Source organism: Hippoglossus hippoglossus, chromosome 24 (genome assembly GCF_009819705.1).
Source record: "Hippoglossus hippoglossus isolate fHipHip1 chromosome 24, fHipHip1.pri, whole genome shotgun sequence".
Lineage (NCBI taxonomy): Eukaryota > Metazoa > Chordata > Actinopteri > Pleuronectiformes > Pleuronectidae > Hippoglossus > Hippoglossus hippoglossus.
This window is the reverse complement of record NC_047174.1, coordinates 12,908,216-12,930,106: the sequence shown is the minus strand read 5'-3', so window position 1 is coordinate 12,930,106 and position 21,891 is coordinate 12,908,216. Positions and strand designations below refer to the sequence as shown.

The 21,891-nt window shown below is 41.0% G+C and overlaps 2 protein-coding genes across 5 annotated transcripts in view; one reads left to right on the top strand and one right to left on the bottom strand.

The window, feature by feature from the left end:
• Positions 1-21,891, bottom strand: part of LOC117758502 (MAM domain-containing glycosylphosphatidylinositol anchor protein 2-like) — a 169,004-nt gene that overhangs the window by 119,774 nt on the left and 27,339 nt on the right. The gene's annotated exons all lie outside the window — the stretch shown is intronic.
• Positions 12,971-15,947, top strand: LOC117758503 (low choriolytic enzyme-like). Its single transcript, XM_034580232.1, has 8 exons — positions 12,971-13,526; positions 13,692-13,710; positions 13,818-13,880; positions 14,048-14,194; positions 14,304-14,421; positions 15,349-15,527; positions 15,614-15,695; positions 15,800-15,947. The coding sequence occupies exons 1-8, from the start codon at positions 13,455-13,457 to the stop codon at positions 15,945-15,947; spliced, it is 828 nt and encodes a 275-aa protein (XP_034436123.1). The 5' UTR covers positions 12,971-13,454.

Here is a 21,891-nt window from a genome sequence, read left to right as displayed (position 1 = left end):
ATCTTCTTTGGTTTTCCAACGATGACCTGATGCTTATTAAAATGTCAACCTCTTTCTACAAGCATAATTTGAAACATTCTTAATAACAAACCTAACATGACATATTTTTTTAATGTTTGATAAAAAAGAATTTTAAATACTGGTGCAAAAAAAAAAGGTGCACAGCTTCTCAGATGTAGAGATAAAGTTAAATGTGTTACAAAAACAAGAAATGAGATAAGAGTGTAAAGTTAACTTAATTGAAAATTGTGATGCTGTGCTGAGTGCTACACTCATGCCCCCCTCCCCCCACACACACACACACACACACATTTGTACATCTATCTTAGTGAGGACACTCAATGACGCATTCCCTAGCCCCTCACCCTTAACCATCAAAACTAAATGCCTAACCTTAACCCAAACCCTAAACTCAACCTAATTATAATCCTGACCCTAAAATCAAGTCTTTACCCTAAGACAGTTTATTAAGAGTGGGACAGTAAGTGAAGAACGGCCAAAATCTCCTCACTTTCCCAAAATCTCCTCACTCTGTAGATTGTAGGCTCAAAATGGTCCCCACAAAGACATCAGTACAAGTACACACCCACACAAACACAAACACACACTCACACACACACACACACACACACACACACTATGAAGTACATTTCAGTGGAAACAGAAAGTTGGATCGACAGTAAAACCTCTGAACTATCATCTGATCTAATGCCTGTCAACTTAAGGTGCAGCCATATGTTATAGGCCCATCAAAGAGAACATGACCAGAGTTCATTGAACATGTCCTTGGCTAGTGTAAGCCAGAACAGTTTTATGAGGAATAAACTTACTGGCCTTTACGAGTACACGAGTGCTGGTGTATTTATTATTTTATGAAAGAAAGACCTCGGCAGCTAAACGACGCCAGCTAGCTCGCGGTATTATCGAGAAAGGTCACGTAGCCCAGGTGTGAAACTACACTTTGTCTGCCAACATCGATACACAGTCAAACACTCAATGACAGAGTATCAGCGTGTTACAGTGAAGTAAGTCTTTGTGGGTTTCTTCCTATCCCATTCTACCAGTCTGTCCATTCACAGCACCACATTGGCATGGCAGGCCTGTTGTGGCAGGTTGATTTCCCTAAACAGCACTAATCGGACATCTGTAGGGAAGGATAAAGCCCAGATTGGCTGTAACCAAGCAGCAGTTCTCTGTTGATAGGCCTAACTCTGGCCAAAACTCACACGATTGGCTGACGGAAGGCAGCAGCTTTCTTTATGGTTGGCTTGCAGCGGGCCAGCAACGGGCTCACCGAGGATAAGAGTATCTGGCAAACCTCAGAAGATTGGGTGCCGCCCGCCAAGAAAGTGTCTCACGATTGGCTGTGGCAGCTCCGGAGAGAACTGATTGTCCTATCAATGCCCACAGCAGAGGCTGGCTGACAGTGCTGCCTGCTGGATGGCTTTGCAATATGCAGCTATCCATAACACCTCCGGGGGGCATCTGTCCATGTCTTTGAGTGCATGTGTGAGTGTGTGCCCGTATACCATCCATAACTTTTCCATTGGGGAGGTGTGCAGCTAAGCCCGGCCAGCAGGCTCCAACACCTCATTATTCTAAGCCAGGCAGGAAATGGGTTTTAGAGATCTCTCACTGAGCTCTGCTGTTGGAAATGAGGGTAACAGGTCTTCCAGTATCAGCAGCACAGACCTGGGGAATGCCTCTTTAGTTCAAGTTAGCTACACTGCAGCACTACACCGAACCCAAAACTAACGGACTTGACACGTACTGTAATATCACGAAACACAAACTGGTACAGTCCTGTGCAAATTAATTTGGGTATGAGAGTTTTTGAGATTTAATGAATAAGGATTTTTTTCTTTTTCCACTGAGCCTTGTTAACTGAAGGGTGCTTATTTTATGTGATATTAAATACAGCTCAGCAAAATGATGAAGATGAAAAATAGCAGTGCCTAAAGCCTCATTAGGGGATTTTCTACATTTGGGTGAAAGACTTAAGTAAGTTAGCTCATAGGCACTGACTGGGGCATTTAAAGCAGGAGGCAAAGAAGAAGATTATGAGGACGACAGAAGAAGAAGATAATCTGTGCTAATCAAAAGGAAAAGCACACAACTATTAATATGGTTAGCACTGTCGCCTCATAGCAAGAAAGTTTAAAGTCCGAATCCCATTTCTCCAGGGGTCTTTCTGTGTGGAGTTTGCATGTTTTCTATATGTATGCTTATGTACTCCAGCTTCTTCCCCCAGTTCAAAGACATGCAGATTGGGGCTGTGGTTAATTGGAGAGTCGTCCGTAGTAGGGCTATCACTTTTTATTCAAAATTCGAACATGGGGGGAAAGCTCATATTTGACCTCTAATAACCAGTTCAGTGTCAAAATATACAGTCTAGAAGCGCATCAGAGCACCTGAAGTAGTTTGTCTCCTGATCAAACAGAGGGCGACCACTGTCAACTTGATGTACTGCATGAGCTCTTGACCTATAAGTAAAGTGTGTCAATAATGTTACATCATTTTGCGAAGTGTTTTGGGTTCTACACCTTAGACGTCAAGGTAAAGATCAAAGGGGAGACTGTTTGTCTCCTTTGAACCACGCAACTGCCTTTTAACAAATCTGTGGGCTCACCTGTTGGCAGCAGCAGAGTGGGCACCACAGACGAGCGGTTCGCTATACTCTCCTACCACAGTTTCATAATGAACCAATGAAGCGTGCTCACTCACACTGTGGCTCTAACACATGCTCACACATGCTGATGCTATAATGTTGTTACCGTCCACGCAGACAATCAGGCCTCATAGTTTCACCTGCAGTTGTGGCGTCAATGCAGTTCTTTCTCTTACCCGAGAACTTATCTTTCACTCTTATTATTCACACTTGAATCTGTTGCATGTTGTGAGAGTGACCTTCCTGCACAAATTGTAAAGATAAAAAAAAATACATTTAAAAACAAAAAAAAGGTCAAAATGGCACGAGTCAGTCTTTACGCAGGAGAATAAGGAAGCTGACTTCACATGACTTCAGGTGTAACACTCCTTAAGATTTCACTTAAGGCAGAAATAACTACTGACTGTTACAGCGTCTCTATTAAAGAACACAAGAGTATTGTGGTTGAAGTTATAACAAGAACAGATCTGCTGATCCTTCAGTAAAAGGCTGACTTTATCAGCCCACCTACAGTGCTTTGCTCAGCGCGACACGACATCCCAAAATGAGCTATACAGAAAACCAGAAAGTTGTTCAAAGAAACCTCCTTATAAAGCTTGTTAGACAGATAAGACCCCTGCACTGTGTAAAGTGATACAATAAGCTGCTTGCCAACAGTGGCCACCTGAAACTACATGTGCACCGCCCATTAGCCCTGAGAGTGTAACTGCTGCAAACACAGAAGGCAGACAAACAGTAACTCATTGTATCTTTGTAAAGTTAAGTCAGGATTAAAGTTAAGTCAGGATTACAGGTTCGTAGCTAAAAACAGATGTGAGGCACATTTTGTCATCATTTACTTACAATCCAGATTTATTCACTCCAGGGGTTTACACTAAAGTCTTTGCAGCACTTTGATATTTTCAGGTTTTCTGTTAAAGTTGGTTTGTTTATCTTCAACCTTGTTAAATCTGAATTTAAGATCTTTAGATATAAAATGTTTCTGTGACATTAAAATTAACACTTGTTAAGTCTACACTTGGAAACTTGAGAGTAGACTCATTGGACAAGACATCTTCCAGCAAAAACTAGATCCATATTTATAGATTGGGATTTTCTCAATGACTGCTTTTCTCAACAAAAAAATAAAAGAAATAAACTAAATATACTCCTCAGACATTTTAGAGAAAATCTTTAAAAACAAGTTGAGTCTAAAAGAATGTCAATAAATGTAATAAATTCCAAATCAAAATCTGTGTGATGTGTTCTTGTTAGAAATCCAGTAGATATGTCTAGTTCAACACATCAGCTTCACAATACTGACACTAAACATAGATGTTTACTATATGATATGAAATCCACAGCTAATTTATGCACAATCCAAAAACCAAACTATTCTTTGTATCATATAAGTGCTCTTAGTAAAATTAGGATTGAGAAAACACGTTTATATTTTTTTCAATTTTAAACAATTCTGAATCTTCTTAAAAATCAAAATAACTGTATTCCGCACATTACAGTGCTAACTAAAAGGTTTCTTTCATTGCCTGCAGCCTGAAGAAGGGGAAATAGGCTTTTTATCATCATGTGTTCTAGAAATTGTAGGCGATTAAAGAGAACAAATTGTACTCCTCCTTTGCCTCAAAATCTGTTTTGATGTACCCTTGAGAAAGGCACATGCTGAGGCCACTTCAGTATATTCAGTCAATGGACACCAGTGATACTTGTACTAGGTAGGATATATTGAAATATGAGGATTTGGGGACAAAACAACTAATGGCTAAGTACAGATATTTTTAACTTCATTTCATATTTGGCAAAATAATACATGCATGTGTATAGCTCCAGCTCTAATTGAGACTTTTTAAAAGACATATTAAAATAATATTAGTTCATTCACTTGCACCATCTTCTTTTACCGTCCAATGTTCTCAGCACAAAGACATTAAACAGTATCCTTTTCAAATTCACTTCATAAAGCACTTGATACCTCATCCATCAAACACAATTATTCCCAGAATGGACAGTGTAACTGGATCGTGGCTTAATCAATTGCATTACTACAATGATACACCTGATTTAATTTACTATTCTCACGGCTCTGACGCGTCTGGCAATTCACACCAATTAAAACCGTGTATGTATTCAATATATTTGCTCCTGTTTGTCTGAATGTCAGTTAGTGTGAACAAGATGCTGTGTACTTTCTGAGATTGACTCCGGTAGAGGAAAAGAAAAAAAGAGGGAGACAGGCAGAGAGCTACGTTAAGAAAGTCTTTCAAAGATTTTGTCGGAGAGATAAACAAATAAATTCTTTACTATTGCAACAAAAACAGAAAAGGCATTCAACTAGATGAGAAATTTGTCCGCCAGTGAAGAAAGAACAAGAGAAATGACGGGCTTATTTGAGGACTGGAAGGTAATGAGTAGGATCAAAACTGCAAAGCACATTATAGTTAATTGTTATTTTGATATGCGGTCACATGAAGCGCAAAAGCCAAGTGAAGGGAGTACAAGTAGGGCATGTGAGTCGGGTCAGACGTCCAACTGTAGGTGGGGCAAGAGCAGAGGCAGGGTGGTTATCATGGCTGCTGACTTCCTGGCACACAGTCCCATTGAACACCAGCGTAGCGTTTCTAAATGTTAAGCACATTGTCTAATAGTCCATTATGTAAATTGATATTGCTCATTGACTGTTGTCCTCGGCTGCCCACGCAGTGTCAGAGAGAAAGACAGAGTTGTACTCTAACGCAGCGGAGGGCTAATAGGGCATCTCCACCGCTGCTGTGTGATGCTCGGGAACAAAGTGCCAGAACTTTCCATCTGTTCCACATTTCTCCCACCAACCCCATCCACCTATTAATATTGTTTAAGTCACACTGATAATTAAAGTATTGTCTTCCCAAGCCAACAAAAATAATGAAGAATATTTAAATTGTAAAAAGCTGGGACCAACCATTGATTGTTGCCAATTAATTTTGTGTGGATCGAATAATCAATGAATCATGTAACAGCTTCAGCTCTAATGCAAAATTACACTATGATTTCATTTTCATAATGTTACACCCCCTGCCTCAAATACAGATATAAGTAGTTTTTTTCTATTTATGTACACCACTGGCTAAAATATCACATTTTATGGTCCATAGGTGACAAAATGTCAAACATTTTTATCATCATACTATTTTTTAACGGTCCCTCACTCTCGCCTTTCCCATCATATTCAACTGCAAAATGTGACTGTGGAAATAATACATGGCAGCATGGTGCCACAGTGCACTTTTGGGTGTTCACCCATGAAAAATCTTTTATCGAGCCAGAATGGTTGCAGCCTCGTAACAGGATTTTTCTTTTTTCCTCAAAATGTAGAAAATCCACATTCATGAGTGCTGTACAGAATTCAAAACAGACTTTTACATCTTCTTGTATGTTTGTTGTGGTTAAAAAACACGTGTCACCCTTTACTTCAATTGTATTGAATTTGGCTATAACACTGTTTAGCCCTGAAACTCCTAAAGTGTTTTGAGGACTTAAACACTTCACCCACCCCTCCATTGGAATAGGGCTGAGTAGATAATGAGTGAATTTTCATTGTTGGGTGAACTATCCCTCTAACGTCTTCTTCTTCTTCTTAGTTCGGTTTATTGGTGGGTGGCAACCAACGTCAAGGTGCATTACCGCCATTTACTGTACCTCTTATTACCCTATGTGATAATTGCAATAAAAATAGTTGAGCACTTCCTCTTCCCCTACTCGGTCCATTGGTGGGTGGCGACCAACACCAAGGTGAACCCACACATTCCTTCCTCTTCCTCTTCCGTTTGGTTTATTGGCAGGTGGCAACCAACGTCAAGGTGCATTACCGCCATCTACACACTATTTTATAAATAAAGCCCCAAGTGGCATCTACACATTCCTTAACTCCTTAGCGTCAAGGTGCATAACCGCCATCTACTGTAATCCGTATTACCTTATGTGATTGTCGTTGCAATTTTGCAATCCCACTCTGACATCGAGGAACGAGACACAAATCTCTTATGTTACTGTCACACTTTAATGCTCAGAGCATGGTGCACAAGACAACGGTTGGTATATGGAATATGCACACCGATGGGAAGCTGCTCTTTCTCTTTATACCTTTGGCTCGTTCCTCCCCCTCTGGTTGAGGTTGTTTCTTAAGCCAAATGTCAGGATCTTCTTATGACATCAGGGTGGGCACAGAGCCTTAGGCAATCAGGCCAAGATTCATTCAGTCAACAAAGTTTGCATTGTACAGGATTCAACATGATCAATACATAGGGGAAATGAACATGATTGCATTGTGCATGATCAAAGGTTACATTTCCCTTACAGTGATACATGTGATCAAATCAGTTGAGCCCTTCCTCCGCCTCTCCTTCTCGGTTCATCACATAGACTCAGGCCTATTTCTCAGACGCTATTGGAATGGGTTCTCCTTTGATCTAGAACCTATGATCTGACCTTGTACTTCTTCTGATAGAATAGAATAGAAAGGCTATATTGTCATTGTATCAGCAGAATACAAAGAAATAAAAAGTGCTGCTCTAGTGATACATAGACCACAGAATCGAGATACTTCTTGACTGATGGATGGATTTCTCCTAATCCTTTTCCAAACATTCTATTTAAAATAGCAGAGACAGAAACTCAGTAAATCAGTAAATGGTAATCATTAACACATACTGTCTACTGATAGCACTCCTACACATCCTCCATGGCATGACCGACTCCATCCTGATGTCCCTCTGCACCTCCCAGGTCTTCTCGCTTCACCGCCACTCCCCTTCCTTGCTGGTGTGCCTGGCACTATTTCTGCTCCCCATTGCGCTCAGCTACACTCTCTGGGAACACTACACCCTCAACACCTGGCTGTTCGCCATCACCACCTACTGTCTGGAGGTCTGCCTTAAGGTGCGGGCAGTGAATCTGCTGTTGAATTTAGTTTGATGACTGACACGCTCTGATACAGTACTTCCTGCTGAGTCATACAGTGATGTGTTGCTACTTCCTGTTTCTCAACTTGTAAACTTTCAAATCAATTTCTCATAATTGGTTTTGATGGTGGGGTCTCGTTGATTCGTGTAAAAAGGTCAGAAACAGTGATGATTATGAGTTATTTCTCTGTGGCTTATTTGACCAGTTTTGTTTCATAGTGTAACTGTATTTTGACAAAGGATTTGCAGTTAAGACTCGAGCAGATCAGCCATTTGGTGACACAAAACTTCTCAGAACACTAAGTTACGTTTAGTGTTACTCAATAAAACGTACCATTTGTACCTTGAAGTGCATTTCTTTGCTAATTAACTATTTGAAAAGCTTATTTTCTTTAAAATTGTAAATCCAGCACTGATCACATCCATGTCTACTTTGCTGGAAGTCACATCTTGGCATGTAACTGCCACTCGTAATTTAGTGGATTAGTGTAAAACCATTGGTAGCGCGTGTGTCCTGCATAAATCACTCTCGGAAAAAACAGCTCTGTGGTCTTTCATAGACATCAGTATCAGCTAGATTTGTTGTCAGCTTTTTATTTTTAGATTTTATGTAAAAAGAAATATGTTCATTGTCTCAATTCAAGAGATATATTTATGGTTGTATTTGTTTTTTCATATTATTTATAGTTTTTTTTAATTAAGTTTAAGGTTAAACTGAAATATCAAACGTCAATAACATTTCTTTCTCATGAAGGTTTGATGACGATATCTCAGGGATCATTGCCAAATATTCTTTTTAAATATAAATATTTATTTCACCCAATTTATCGGAAAAACAAGACGGATCTGAACGGGCTCTGCACCAGAACTGAGGCATCGACTGTCATTAAAGTCAAACTTGAATCAAACAACCTGCTCTTGTTAAAGGTGCTTTTAGAGTCCAACAAAGAAAAGAAAAATACAGTTAACTTTTCAGTTTATTATTTGTTACTATGGTGTGAGGTACTTGTATTATTTATTATTTAAGACTAAATTGCAGTATTTCAGGTTTGATAAAAATCGAGATACTGTTCACGTTATTGTTTCTGAAAAACAATGATGGTTCCATGAATATTTGATTCAGTAGACGTCTGCAGCATTGATTCTTAGGAGGACAGCCATGTGTAACTAATTTCCCTCCTTCCAGGTGACGGTGTCGCTGACGGTCTACGTCCTCTACATAGTTGATGTCTCCTATGATGGCCAGTGGGAGAACCTGGATGACTACGTCTACTATGTGCGCTCTGCAGGTAACATCATCCAGTTCCTGTTCGGCTTCATTATGTTAGGAAACGGGGCCTACGCCATGATGTCCCATGTGGGCAGCAAGATCTGTGCCCACATAATGTGCCTGCACGCCTTCTGCAGAATATACCTACAGGCCAAGAAAATCTGGAAGACCTTCATCAACCGCCGCACAGCCTTTGAGAAGATAAACTTCCTGCCAGAGATGCGTCGAGACCAGCTGAAGCACATCGATGACGTGTGCGCTATCTGTTACCAGGAGTTCGTCACCTCGGCCCGCATTACGCCCTGCCAGCACTATTTTCATGCGGCGTGCCTGAGGAAGTGGCTCTACATCCAGGACACGTGCCCATTGTGCCACCAGACAGTTAAAGAGAGGAGCTGGGACAAAGCTGCCTTCTCTAACAACAATGGGGCCTACGCAGCCCCACAGGACGCCGCTGCCGCAGACCCACCGATACCGGAGGCCGCAGGAGGAGTAAGGGAGCGCAACAATGAGCTGCTGAACGACACCGACAGCATAGAGCACGAAGTAGATTAGTGGGGGACTCACAATGACAGCATGCCGAAAGAAGAAGATGACGACACTGACCGAGGACTGACGAGAAAAGACTTTATTCCAGAAGTATTGGAGATTCTGATACTAGTAATGTGGAACAAGCTTCTGTTCACATTTTATCTCTCGATGCCTCAAACCTGACGCTCATCAGCTAGTTAAAATTAGATTTGTGTAATCGCATATGTGTGCGCCTGCCGACGTATAATGTGCTTAGACGATGTCTTACAGATGCAGTTCGATACACCTGCTTGACGAATCATGAGTCAGTCTCAGCTGTTTATCATGACGTCTCAGCTTAAACACTGAAACATACAAACATAACCCTCTGATAAGAACTACCTAAAATGACTAAAGCATCTTTGACAAACATAAACCCTGCCTCCTCCATGTTAGCACATGGTACATGGACCAAGATAAAAAGTCAAAATACAGGTAAATAACAGTCTCCAGATGGCGATCAAGACGCTTTGGCTTTACGTTGAGGCGTCACGTCGGCTCAAGAATTTGAGAAGATACTTCCTGTTTTGTCCTGCAAGGGTGGAGTTCGCTCACAATATTTCTGGCTTCACTTGCCGTCAAACTTGAAACCCTGACCTGCAGCTTAGGTGTGAAAAACATCTGGTCTAAATGTTTGTCTTTAACGAACTTGGAGAAGTAGTTGTTGAACTTGTTTGGAGAGCCAGTGAAGCAGTTTTCCATCAGCTCTGCACCAACCCGAGAGAAAATCAGAGGTGTGTCGGATTAAAGGGATTTTACCTCTATCATTACTTCTTGTCCCTTGTGTGACCTTGCTTACATTTGTGTACGTTTGTGGACTCCCTTTTACTTCCTATCTTTGAAAACATTCACTTCCTGCGCCGAAGCTAATCAGCAGTGTGGCTTCACATGGAGTTCAACTCTGGTGATCTTTGACCCACACTAATCATCTGCATTCGCGTATGTGTGACCATGACCTCATGCACAACACACAGCTAATCGTGGACACCCCCTAATACGCTACCATAGGGCTGCGTTCAGCCCGGACAAACGTAACTCTGATCTAAGCGTAAATGGTGGTGGGTCGAAATCAAGCATTGCAATTACGACAGATGAGATGGCAACGTTTGTCGTTCTAATCTTGGAGGTAAATGACACAAGTTTAAATATTTGTTTAATAAAATACACTTGATGTTAAAGTCTCTTTCCTTATAGCAACTTCTAACATCTTTAGTTGATGTGAAACAGCAGCTGCTGCATCTGTAGAGAATTTTACAAAGCAACTCTGACACACCCACCGACCCAGAGAAAACGAACCTCGAGGCTCGTCTACATCGTTTCTAGGAAACATGTTGTTCAACCTCGAAATTGTAGAAAAACATTTCGAATGTGCCCCAGGTAAAGAGACAGCGTAGGCCGACATCTCCTTTATGTGCTGGAAGCGGTTGACCAATCACAACAGAGTGGGCCAGTTTGCCAATCAGAGCAGACTGGGCTTCATCACGAGGAGGTCTTAAAGTGACAGGAGCTAAAACCAAGTGTTTGACACAGAGGCTGAAAGGAGGAGCTGCAGCAATGGACAGTGACGAAAAGGAAAGGTTTTCTGAACATTAGAACATGTAAACCGTTTACAGTCACAACACTGAATAAAATGATCAACCCAAAGATGAGCAGAATATGTCCCCTTTAAAGACTTGTTTCTTTCAAATGGAGAAAAGTACCTAAATTGTTTTACGTGTCTGTCGTTAGCCATTTTGTACGAGCAGTTTTGTTCAGTATATGCAATTTTATTTGTGTTTCTATTCACTGGCACGGACTAGAGCTTTCAAGTCAACAAGCAAAACTCAAAAACTGTTCTTTAACAAATTGGACAAATTATGGTCACATCATAAAAAGAATATATTAAAAAAGGTAAATAATGAAAAATTAACCTATTATATGGGATATTGGGAAAGTCTCACACTAGACTTTAACTCTGACATCTTATGGTTCTCTGAAGCCTCTCTCCATCTTAACAAAGTGCAAATGTTTGGGGAGCAGAAATCTTCTTTTTTTTCCTCCATTGGTGGCACGAGAGCTGACATCCAATTGAATAAGATCTGCTTCCCCCTGCAGAAGCATTAGAAATAAAGCCCAACTAAATGGACGGGTCATACATCATTGAGCATTACTCCTGCTGGCCTGTGACTCTAAAACACAAATTGGATTACCTGTGCAACCGCGCAGAATACCAGCATCGGACAGACCCAGACAGACGGATAGACAGACAGTACATATACTGACATGTGCAAAGAGCATGATGCAAACATGATAAAGTGTACAAGTACATTGGGTCTGCAGTTAAAGGGATTTCACATATACGGCACCATCAGGCTCCAGCTCTCTAACACACACACACACACACACACACACACACACACACACACACACACACACACACACACACACACACACAGTGTAATTTGTGTTCCCCTATAATAAATGCCACATTACAGTGATGTAGAGCAGAGGACCACGTCATGTAAAGGTTGCCGTGATGGAATCTCTGTTTGAAGTTGCCGGCCTTGACGTATGAGATCAGATCCTCTAACTGTTTATGGCGCTGTGAAGCCAGACAGCATCCTTCTTCTCCTGTAAACAGCCCACTGGACGCCGAGGATTTATTAGCGAGGCGTCCAATAAATCTAAATACTCATCTCTCTAAACAACCCATTTCTGGATTCAGAGTTTTTGTCCTTAACGGCCAAGACCCAGTGTTTTACCACTAGGATCGTCAGTGCTGCACCAGCAGCTTTTCAATAATGAATCGTGGAATTTACAGCCGGCCACTAATTGACCCATTATTATTATTTGAAACAACACATTTTAAATGGAGCTGCAGAGGAATCGGTCCAACCCTGTGTAAACCACAAAGCTCCTGTGAATCTGGAGGGTCGTAAAGGACACAGTGGCTGTTTAAGGTTAATGGGAAAACAGGTTTTTTGTTAGAAGATGAATTAATGGTATGAGTGGTGCAGCAGTTATTAATTTTCAGGCTTTTACATGCTCCTACTTGGATCAACCAACAAAGTAAGTCCAGATACCAACAGTTATATAAGCTGCTGCTTGACATCACAACATTTTCTTGCTGGAAGAAAATCAGCAGGGTGGGGAGTCGCAGCACAGCTTTAATTTCTTACTTCAAAATAAAGTTTTTTACTTTTTGGAAAGTCCTGAACTTTAACTGAAAAAAAATATTAATGATATTAAATATGGTGGTAAATATGATATGAATGTGAACGTTTGGTAAGAAAAAAACAACAGATACAATGTCTTCATGGTATAAAAGACAACAGAAGATGTTTATCATTATGGAGTTTGTGTTTTATTTTCATTGGTCTCTTTTTCTATTCCTCTTCCTTATTATTATTATTATTATTATTATTATTATTATAAGATCCATGTCATAAATTCTCAAATAAGCTTTTCTCTATAATGTCAGAGCCAAAATTGACTTCAGGTCAAAATTCTAATATATTCAGTTTAATGTCATGTGTGACAAAGAAAAGCAGCAACATCAGAAGATGAAACAAGATCACGTTTTAACATTAGATATGACATTTTAAAGTCATTATCAGGATGCTTATCAAATATTCAGAAGAAAACAGGATTAGAAAAAATATAAGATATAGTCTATTTCATCTCAGGGCCGCAAATATGTAATGGGAAATTTGTGTTTTTGTTGTATCTGCTATTTTTGGGATTTAACTTTGGGACAGACCCAGATCTCCTGCTGGTTAAAAAGCCTTATCTGAAATCTGATGCTAAGCGAGTTGACAGCAGCCTGTGGCCACTGTAATCCCCCCAGAATGAGATTATCCCTGTGTGGAAATAGTGGGCGGTGGTGAGCGGGGCACTCCCATCGGCTGTGTGTTGAAGACGGAGCCCACTGAACCCCTGCCACTAATCTCTGTACACTGACACACCTTGACAGGCTGCATATAAACTCAGGCCCGACTGGGCTTCAGCAGGACTCACATCTGGAACTCCAAACATGGACATTAACACCAGCATCTCTCTTCTTCTCCTGCTGCTCCTGAGCTTCTGCAAAGCTCACGATGAAAATGTAAGGAATAATGCACTAAAATAAGTTTTAAATTGTATTCTATATAATGAATGAAATGTTTCCCATAGCTCGGGTGTCCGTCTTTGTCCAGATCTTTGCACTAGACTGAGTTTAAATTCTGTAAAATGAAGTAAAGGTTCATTTTCTCTGCTATTTTTTCCACAGGATCATGGTGCTGATAATGGTAAGAGACCAAACCTCTGCACACCTTTTCCCAGTGAGGTCTAAACAACCTCTATAATGCATCACATGTCTGGGCTGTGTGACATCTGCTATTTTTCTATTCATTAGACACCTCAGTGGACATGTCTGACACGGAGGACATTACTGCAACTATTCTAAGAATGAACAATGGTGAGTATTCAATCGTGACGTTACAAGGACGGCAAGGAAACATTAGTTTCTCACAATATCAGTGCAGATTTTCTATATTCCATGATGGAAGGCATGTTTTTTTGGAGAACAATTTCTCATCTTGATTTGACTAATGTTTTTTTCACAATTGTCTTTTATTGTAATAGGCTCTACTGATTTTATGCTGGAAGGAGATGTGCTGATCCCAAGGACAAGGAATGCTATGAAGTGTTTTGCTAAATCATACACCTGTCTGTGGCCAAAGTCTGCCAACGGGAAAGTGGTAGTCCCTTTCCTTTTAAGCAAAAAATACGGTGGGTTTAAATTTTTTAAGGGAACACGGTGGTGATACTGGACTGTGCATGTTAACACGTCACTGAGTGGATGATATTACTGATTTAATACTTTTACCCACAACTTTAGACGACTCTGAGAAGACAGAGATTCTGGCCGCCCTGCAGGACATTGAACGGAAAACCTGCATTCGCTTTGTCCCACGTTTTAGGCAGACGGCGCACTTGAGTCTTGAACCAAGATATGGGTGAGTCGAAAACTAAAGAACTTGACACACAGGGGATTCAGAACGTCATAACATTTCAAATCAACAATATCCTATTTTTTTTCAAGGGCTTTCATGCATTAATTTAATTACGTACGAATAGAAACACACAACCGTGCACAAATGCACACGTGCACACACACTTAAATGCCCTTGTATAACGGCTCCCACGCAGCACACATGGCATGAGGGAACGACTCAACGGGTCAATCATTTATAAAGTCCTATTTCTTTATTCTTTCAGCAATAAATATCTGAAAACCAAATCCGATCCAATATGTTTTCAGGGATAATAAGGCAACAGTAACATTTAATTTAAATACTGCACAGTAACATAAGTAAATATGTCTTCCTGTAAGATTGTGTGCTGTGTGCGCGAGTATTTAGGAGACTAATATGCAGCTAAAAAAGATACAAGATAACCACAAAAGGCAAAAATGACGACAAAGATGTGTAAAACAAACACAAAGACACAAATGACCATCAAGAGATACAAAACTATCCTAAAACGCAAAGTTAATTAAATATTGCAGCTGCTCTTCTCATCTTTCTTTTCAGTTTGGGGCTGCTATGTATGTACGCAGGGGTTCAATCCTGTACACAGGTTAAATACAGGCAGGAGTGTACAACAGAGTTTTAAATAAGGCAGGACGTGCTGCTCTGATCCTCATCCCCCGCCCGCCTCCCAAAATGCTGCTCCATCATTTGTCAGTCCCCTCTCGTTGTTAGTATCACACATCTGCAGTTGACAGCCACATCTCGGCTCCCAACTAAACACCATCAGAAAACGAATTATTTAAGCGTGTAAGCACAGGGTCGCTGACAATGTAAATTACATTACTGTTTTAATCAAATGTCAAGTCGCACATTCCATATTAATTATCTCCGTCTCCCTCTGTCTGCTATTAGCTGCGCCTCTATGCTGGGTCGTGTTGGAGACAAGCAGGTGGTGTCACTGCAGAGGTACGGCTGCATCAAACGCGGGATCATCCAGCACGAGGTCCTGCACGCGCTCGGCTTCTACCACGAGCACACCCGCAGCGACCGCGACGAGTACGTCAAAATCAACTGGGACAACATAAACCAGTGTAAGATCCTCACTTCATTGTCCATGATTCCGATTGATCGATTTATTTGTCTAGTCGATACTTATTGGGATTTTTTTTCTCGTCAGATTTTGTTAACAACTTTCAAAAGATGGACACGAACAATCTCAACACTCCCTATGACTACACCTCTGTGATGCACTATGGAAGGTGAGAGAGAGCAGACATGTCGCACTTCGGCAAATGAGTCAGTGCTGAATCTAAACATGTTTCTGAATAATTCTGTGCCTCATTGCTATTGTCCATATCTGTAGAACTGCCTTTGGAATCAAAAGAGCAGAAACCATCGTCCCCATCCCCGATGCCTCTGCTGCCATCGGTCAGAGAGGCAGCATGTCCCGCATCGACGTTCAGAGGATCAACAGGCTCTACAAGTGCTGGAGTTACCTGGGAAGAGGATGATCGCGAGATGGGTTGATCTGTTTTTGATCTGATTTATCGCATTAATGTGACAGTACGGGAATAAAAAATGAGACTTCATGAATCTTCTGTCTCTTGTCATTTACAGCAAAGTAAATGTATGGTTTTCGGGTTCTGGTGAGACGGCAAGATGGATGTTTAGAGAAGTATTTTACACATTAAAGCTAATTTGCTCATTTTTAGCCTCCAAGACAGCCTGCGTTTCAAAGTTTGATAGATGTGGGCATTTACCAGGAAGGAAGGATCTAGCAAAAGACACTGAAGTTGCATTATGGGAAGCTTACCAACATTAAGGAGTACGTGTCAGAAACACATAATTTTTGACTATTCTAGTTTTATTTCCGAACTTTGTAGCAGCGCAATAGGAAATAGATGGGGTCTATGCTTTTGAGCACTGATTCAGTTACACAACAGTCTGCCAAGGAAGAAAGGTGAAGTGCTTGTATTTGTGTTTCATCAAATCGTGTTTGATTGAATTTCTCAAATGAGCAGCACGGTGATGTTGTGGTTAGCACTGTTGACTCACAGCAGGAAGGTTCTTGGTGTGAATTCCAGTTCCTGTGCTGACTTTGCATGTTCTCCACTGGTTTCCTACGAGTGCTCCGGCTTCCTCCCACAACCCAAATACAGATTGAGGTTAACTTAATTGGAGTCTCTAAAATTGATTGATAGTGAATGGTTGTTTGTCTCTGTCTCTTTGACCCCTCCTCTTTTCCAATGTGAGCTGGGATTGGCCCCTCGGGCCCCATAAAGGGATAGTTCACCCCGAAATGAAAACTCACTCATTATCTACTCACCACTTTGCCAACGAAGGGGTGGGTGAGTTTTGAGTTCACAAAACCCTTTAGGAGTCTCAGGGGTAAAGAGTGTTAGAGCAGAAACCAATACAACCAAAGTAACTGGTGACCAAAGATTCAGACACCACACGAGCAGTATGGAGGCACGTTACGTTTTTTCTGTTTTATTACGTCTGAAGAAGGACTCACAATTGACTTCAATTGTATTGGATTCTGCTGCAACACTGTTTACCCCTGAGACTCCTAAATCCTAACCCACCCCTCCATCGGCATAGTGGTGAGTAGATAATGAGTGAGTTTTCATTTCTGGGTGAACTATTCCTTTAAAGCATAAGTGGTATAGATAATATATGGATGGACTGATTTCTTAAACGTATTTGTGCTAATATGGCTCAGCAAATTCAACGAATACCCACTTTATTCTGGTTTCCACAAGGATAAGATATAGATGACATCAACGAACAAAGTATAAGCTATGCATGCATCTCAGTTTATTAGGATCTACCTTGTGTGTGTGCAGTAAAAGCCTGTTGAAAATATAGCTCCTAAAAATGATTTTATTATATCCCCTATTGTTACATGTTATCTTATCTCTTCATATTACTTCAAATCAAACTTGGGAAATACAGGCAAAGACAAAAACAAATTTAATTAGATACCAAAATGACTGAAGGGCAAATACGCAGTGATATTTTCATAATAGAATTTATTTCCATTTTGTCTCATCGTAATTAAGTTTGGGATTTGAACACCAGTAAAGAGCAGAGAGTGTTATCAGAGTGAATCAGTGCTGCAGCAGCTTCACCGAGCTTTGCAGGGCTGCATCTCTGCGGAGAGCCATAGATGTTCTTCGGACCCGCAGATAAACCCATCTCCTCCCAGTCCCTAACCCTGCGGAGAAATCAGCTTTTTTTTTTCCACTTGGCCACATCCCACACGCTTGAATTTTTTTTTTGCTCTCTCTCCACCCTTTGAAATCCTACGCATTCTTATTCTTCTGTATTCACCCCAGTGAGAGAGAGAGAGCAGCGTTGGGTGAGAAAGGAGTAGCGGGGGAGTGTTCAGGGGGGAGATAAGGAGAAAATGCCTGGGAGAGAGAGAACAGATTCTTATTAAGCAAATTTTCCTCCTCCCATGATGTACGAGCGCACTAACAATCATGACAGCGTTGCATGTGTTTTCTCCGGCGGTCCATCTTAAATACGGCTACAGAGGCCGTGGCACAAGCCGAGCTCGGAGAGAGCCAGTGAATCTGTAAAGTTCAGATGGACACAGAGCCTTTAATGTTTCATAACACAGTTTCAGTTCATATCAATCGTTCTGCCCATGAAATATTTAAGATTTACTTGTTTATTGAAATATTTAACGCCGCGGCTCTGTTCACGCTCCAAGAAGCTCAGAGACTTTTTTCCAACAGCAATAAATTAAAGTTGTCTTCTTAGAATCCTGATTAAAGTGAAATCACCAATGAGCCAGAGATCCTATAAGCGAGGAATAAACAAGCCACCACTGAACATTCGATGCAACTGGAGTCTAATGAGAGTCATCTCTGATGTAAAGGAAAACACATCATATGGAATATTGGATCTTTTCTTTGATTGTTCACAAGGGTGCCTCCATTGGTTTTGGTGTAACTGAAGCCAAATGATATATAAAACAGAAGTCTGATCTCTGGCGTATTACCTGACATTATACATTACTGACTCATATCTGATAACAGCTTTAAAGCTTTGTCTGTTAGGCTCATACAGATGCTCTTTGACCACACTTTAAAAGGGCAGTGTGTATATGACCAGCACAGTCTCCTGTAGGATGTCTGCTCTAATGAGCGCAGGCCAGGCAGAGCCAAATGGAGTCTGATCTGTGGTGTCACTGGTAATACACTGGCCGGCCATAACTGCTGGCTGGCTGAGCGGCTCTCACCAGCACGTTATTAACACAGATCAGAGTACCTGCCTCTCTTCAAACATGATAAGCTTCAACACACAGCTCTCCTCAGTTCACTGTGTGATCTGCCCGTCACCCGCCAATAGGAAATTAAAATGATCTCTCCGAGTGGTGCTACCATCTCTGCCAGTCCAACACTGGAGATGAGTTTCAAAATTGTTCTTGAAGGTTGACTTTAAACCTTCCCAGAAGAAAAAAAAGACCTTCACACCATTTTTTTAAAAGTCTACTGTAAAACAACACACATCTGCGTCTGTCATCTCCACACTGGACAACCATTGCAACTGAGGATCCTCATAGATATCCTCATACTTCACTCAGTAATAATTGCCGATACAAACATGGTAATGATCTAAACAGGAACGGAAAAGTCCTAATTCGTAACGTCTTCATTTGTAAAAATTAAACAAATATAGACTTAAAAAACAATTCAATTTGCAGCTCAGAGAATAACTCTGAATCCATGGTGTGTGATGATATTCAAACAGAAAACTCAAATGCATTGAACTTATTCTTTTCTTTCTAGTTTTATGCGACTTTTCCTTTGGTAATTCAGCAAAGAATCCAATAGAAAGTGAACTTGTGAAATATAATTCAAAAATGTTGCAATTACTCCAACACTTGATTTGTTCTCTAACTTAAGCTGGAGACTTATATTACATTACGTTGAAAACACTTTCGCAGAGAATGGAAATCTTATTTTTTACAAATCTAAAGTCACGTTAGAAAGGGCTCTCTTCACAGTCAGTATGGATAAAAGTAGCCATGGCTGCATCCAATAACTGTTATAAGTGCATATACTGTATGTGCATGGGATTACTGTTAAGTAAGAAAAATGTGAACCTGTCAAAATGGAGCTCATATGAAAAACACAGTTACTTCCTCCTGAACATTTAAAAAAAGCCGAATAGCAAAGCGTAATTTAGAAAACAGCAGACAAAGCTGTTTGTGTGATGATGTGTGATGCGCGACACTCGAGAAAAACGAGTAAATTTAGTAAAGGAAACGCAATCAAAAGAAATAACAGATTGGGGTACACGTTCTGGAAGTCTTTGTTGTTGCCCTTTCAGGCCCAGTCGAAACAATTAGCCGGCCGAGGGATCGAAGAAACCAATACGTTATTGTTAAAGCTTTCATGAAGTTTGACTCAGCTTCTCTTCTGCAGATCTGAGGAGCCATATGCAAACTTCTAAGACGTCTGATCCTTGAACAGCTTCCCCGAAAAAGCAACCGTCTGTTAACGCTGCATTCTCACATCCCATAAATATGTCATGCATTTGGTTTTCTGAAATGGAGTTTGCCGTCTGTCATCCCTTTCAATCCCAAAAAAATGACATTTCAGACGGTAGATCGAGAAGGACAACATGGACGAGCGAGCTGTATAAACTCGTGTTTTTACAGGCCAATGCGGCATTTCCATTTACAGCACCGGCACGTCAAAGAGAAATAATGTTTTAAAGCGGCCTTTGTAAATGTGTAAATCAGACAGAGGCATTAGTCTACGATCCCTCTGAGCTGTGTTCTCTGAGCTGCACCACATCTCTGTCAGCGCTGAGGAATTGCAGCTGTCGAAAATGATGCGGTCCCATTAGTGACGGAATCCAAGCTGAGACGGAGCCAGACAGAAAGGCGCTGTGGGGACAAGATGATAACAAGGTACTCATTGGAGGTTTGAGGGATGATGTTTGTGCATCACTCTCTGTGTGTGTCTGATGAGAGCGGGGGCCAGCGGAGGAGATGGAGGGGTTAAGATAAAGAGAGAGAGGGAGAGAATGAAGGAGGGGGGGAAACGGTCGCGGGAGAAAAAGGATGGGGGGGAGATAAGATGAGACAAATGGAGATGGGAACAATGAGAGTGGGGAGCAAGGAGGAGTGACTGGGGCAGTAATCAGGGAGAGGCAACAGTGAAATACATGAATCAAAGTGGTGACTGGAGCAATTGAGGTGACCAGAGATGGAGGGAGAGGGAGGGAGGGAAAGAAAGAAAGAAAGAAAGAGAGAGAGAGACAGAGACACAATACTCAGTGCCCTGAGTGGTTGGCAGGTTTATCCACGGGGAGCTACTGATCTCTCATCCTGCACATCATTTCACCTCTGAACTGAGCCATGTGCATCACATTAAGACAAAGACACGTCACGACACGACAGGCACAGAGGAGATAACTTCATTCACTGCAACAGAGGAGGAGAGTGGGCCAGGATATGATGTCATGAAACAGTAGCAACTTTCTAGTGTATTAAATGAATAAGTAGACCCATTTTATAAGACAATCCGACACTTACACAACTTTTTAAATAGAACTTACTTACAGCATGCAAAGTACACTATAACAACAATAACTATAACTATTATCTCTATCAAGGAAATAGAATATTCACAGATCACGCAATCAGGTTCATAAGATTCTACAATTACTTCGGTGTACTTCGTGCCAGAGAGCCAAAGCAAACAGGATAGTCAAAGTTCTAATGTTGGCATTCAAGATGTTTTGTAAAGATTCACAACAACAGCTCCTGAAGAGGCAAGAAAACATTTTACCTTAAAAAATCAAAAAGAATCCCATTCTAGTGGAGGGTAGTTCTGCCTCCGCTAATTAACCTTAGGTTGTTGAATAAACATATGTCGGTACAACAAGAACTATGACTACCTGCAATCCTATTATATATGATCTAATATTGTGTGTATGTGTGTGTATAAAAAGTCAAAACACACATGAATGAAATTGTTTCTCAAAGACGGTTTCTGTCATTTTGGGTGGTTTTTATCTCACTAATGTTTGTTCAAGTGTTCACTTTTCTGGTAACTTTGGTTTTGATTAGTTAATTGAAGCTATAAATGGGGTGAAACGTCATGATTGACAGCCGAGACGGACTCCTGATTGGTCAAGCTTGTGTATCTGCAGGGCCTTGCTACTGTCAGTCCTGCACAGACTCTACTGCCAAATACGTGAGACGAGGTCGTTCGTATCCGGGATGTTTTGGATTCATCGCTGGATCGTGGGAGAAGGTGGAGACGTGTCATCCATCTTTACATACAGTCTATGGTTCATGCATATGTGAGCACGTCAGCATGAACTGCATGTGAGCAGTGTATCAGCGTATTTGAACGTGCAAACTAAAGACGGGATAGTATAATTACTGCTGTAGAAATATAATTGCAACCTTGAAATGTGGCAATTAGA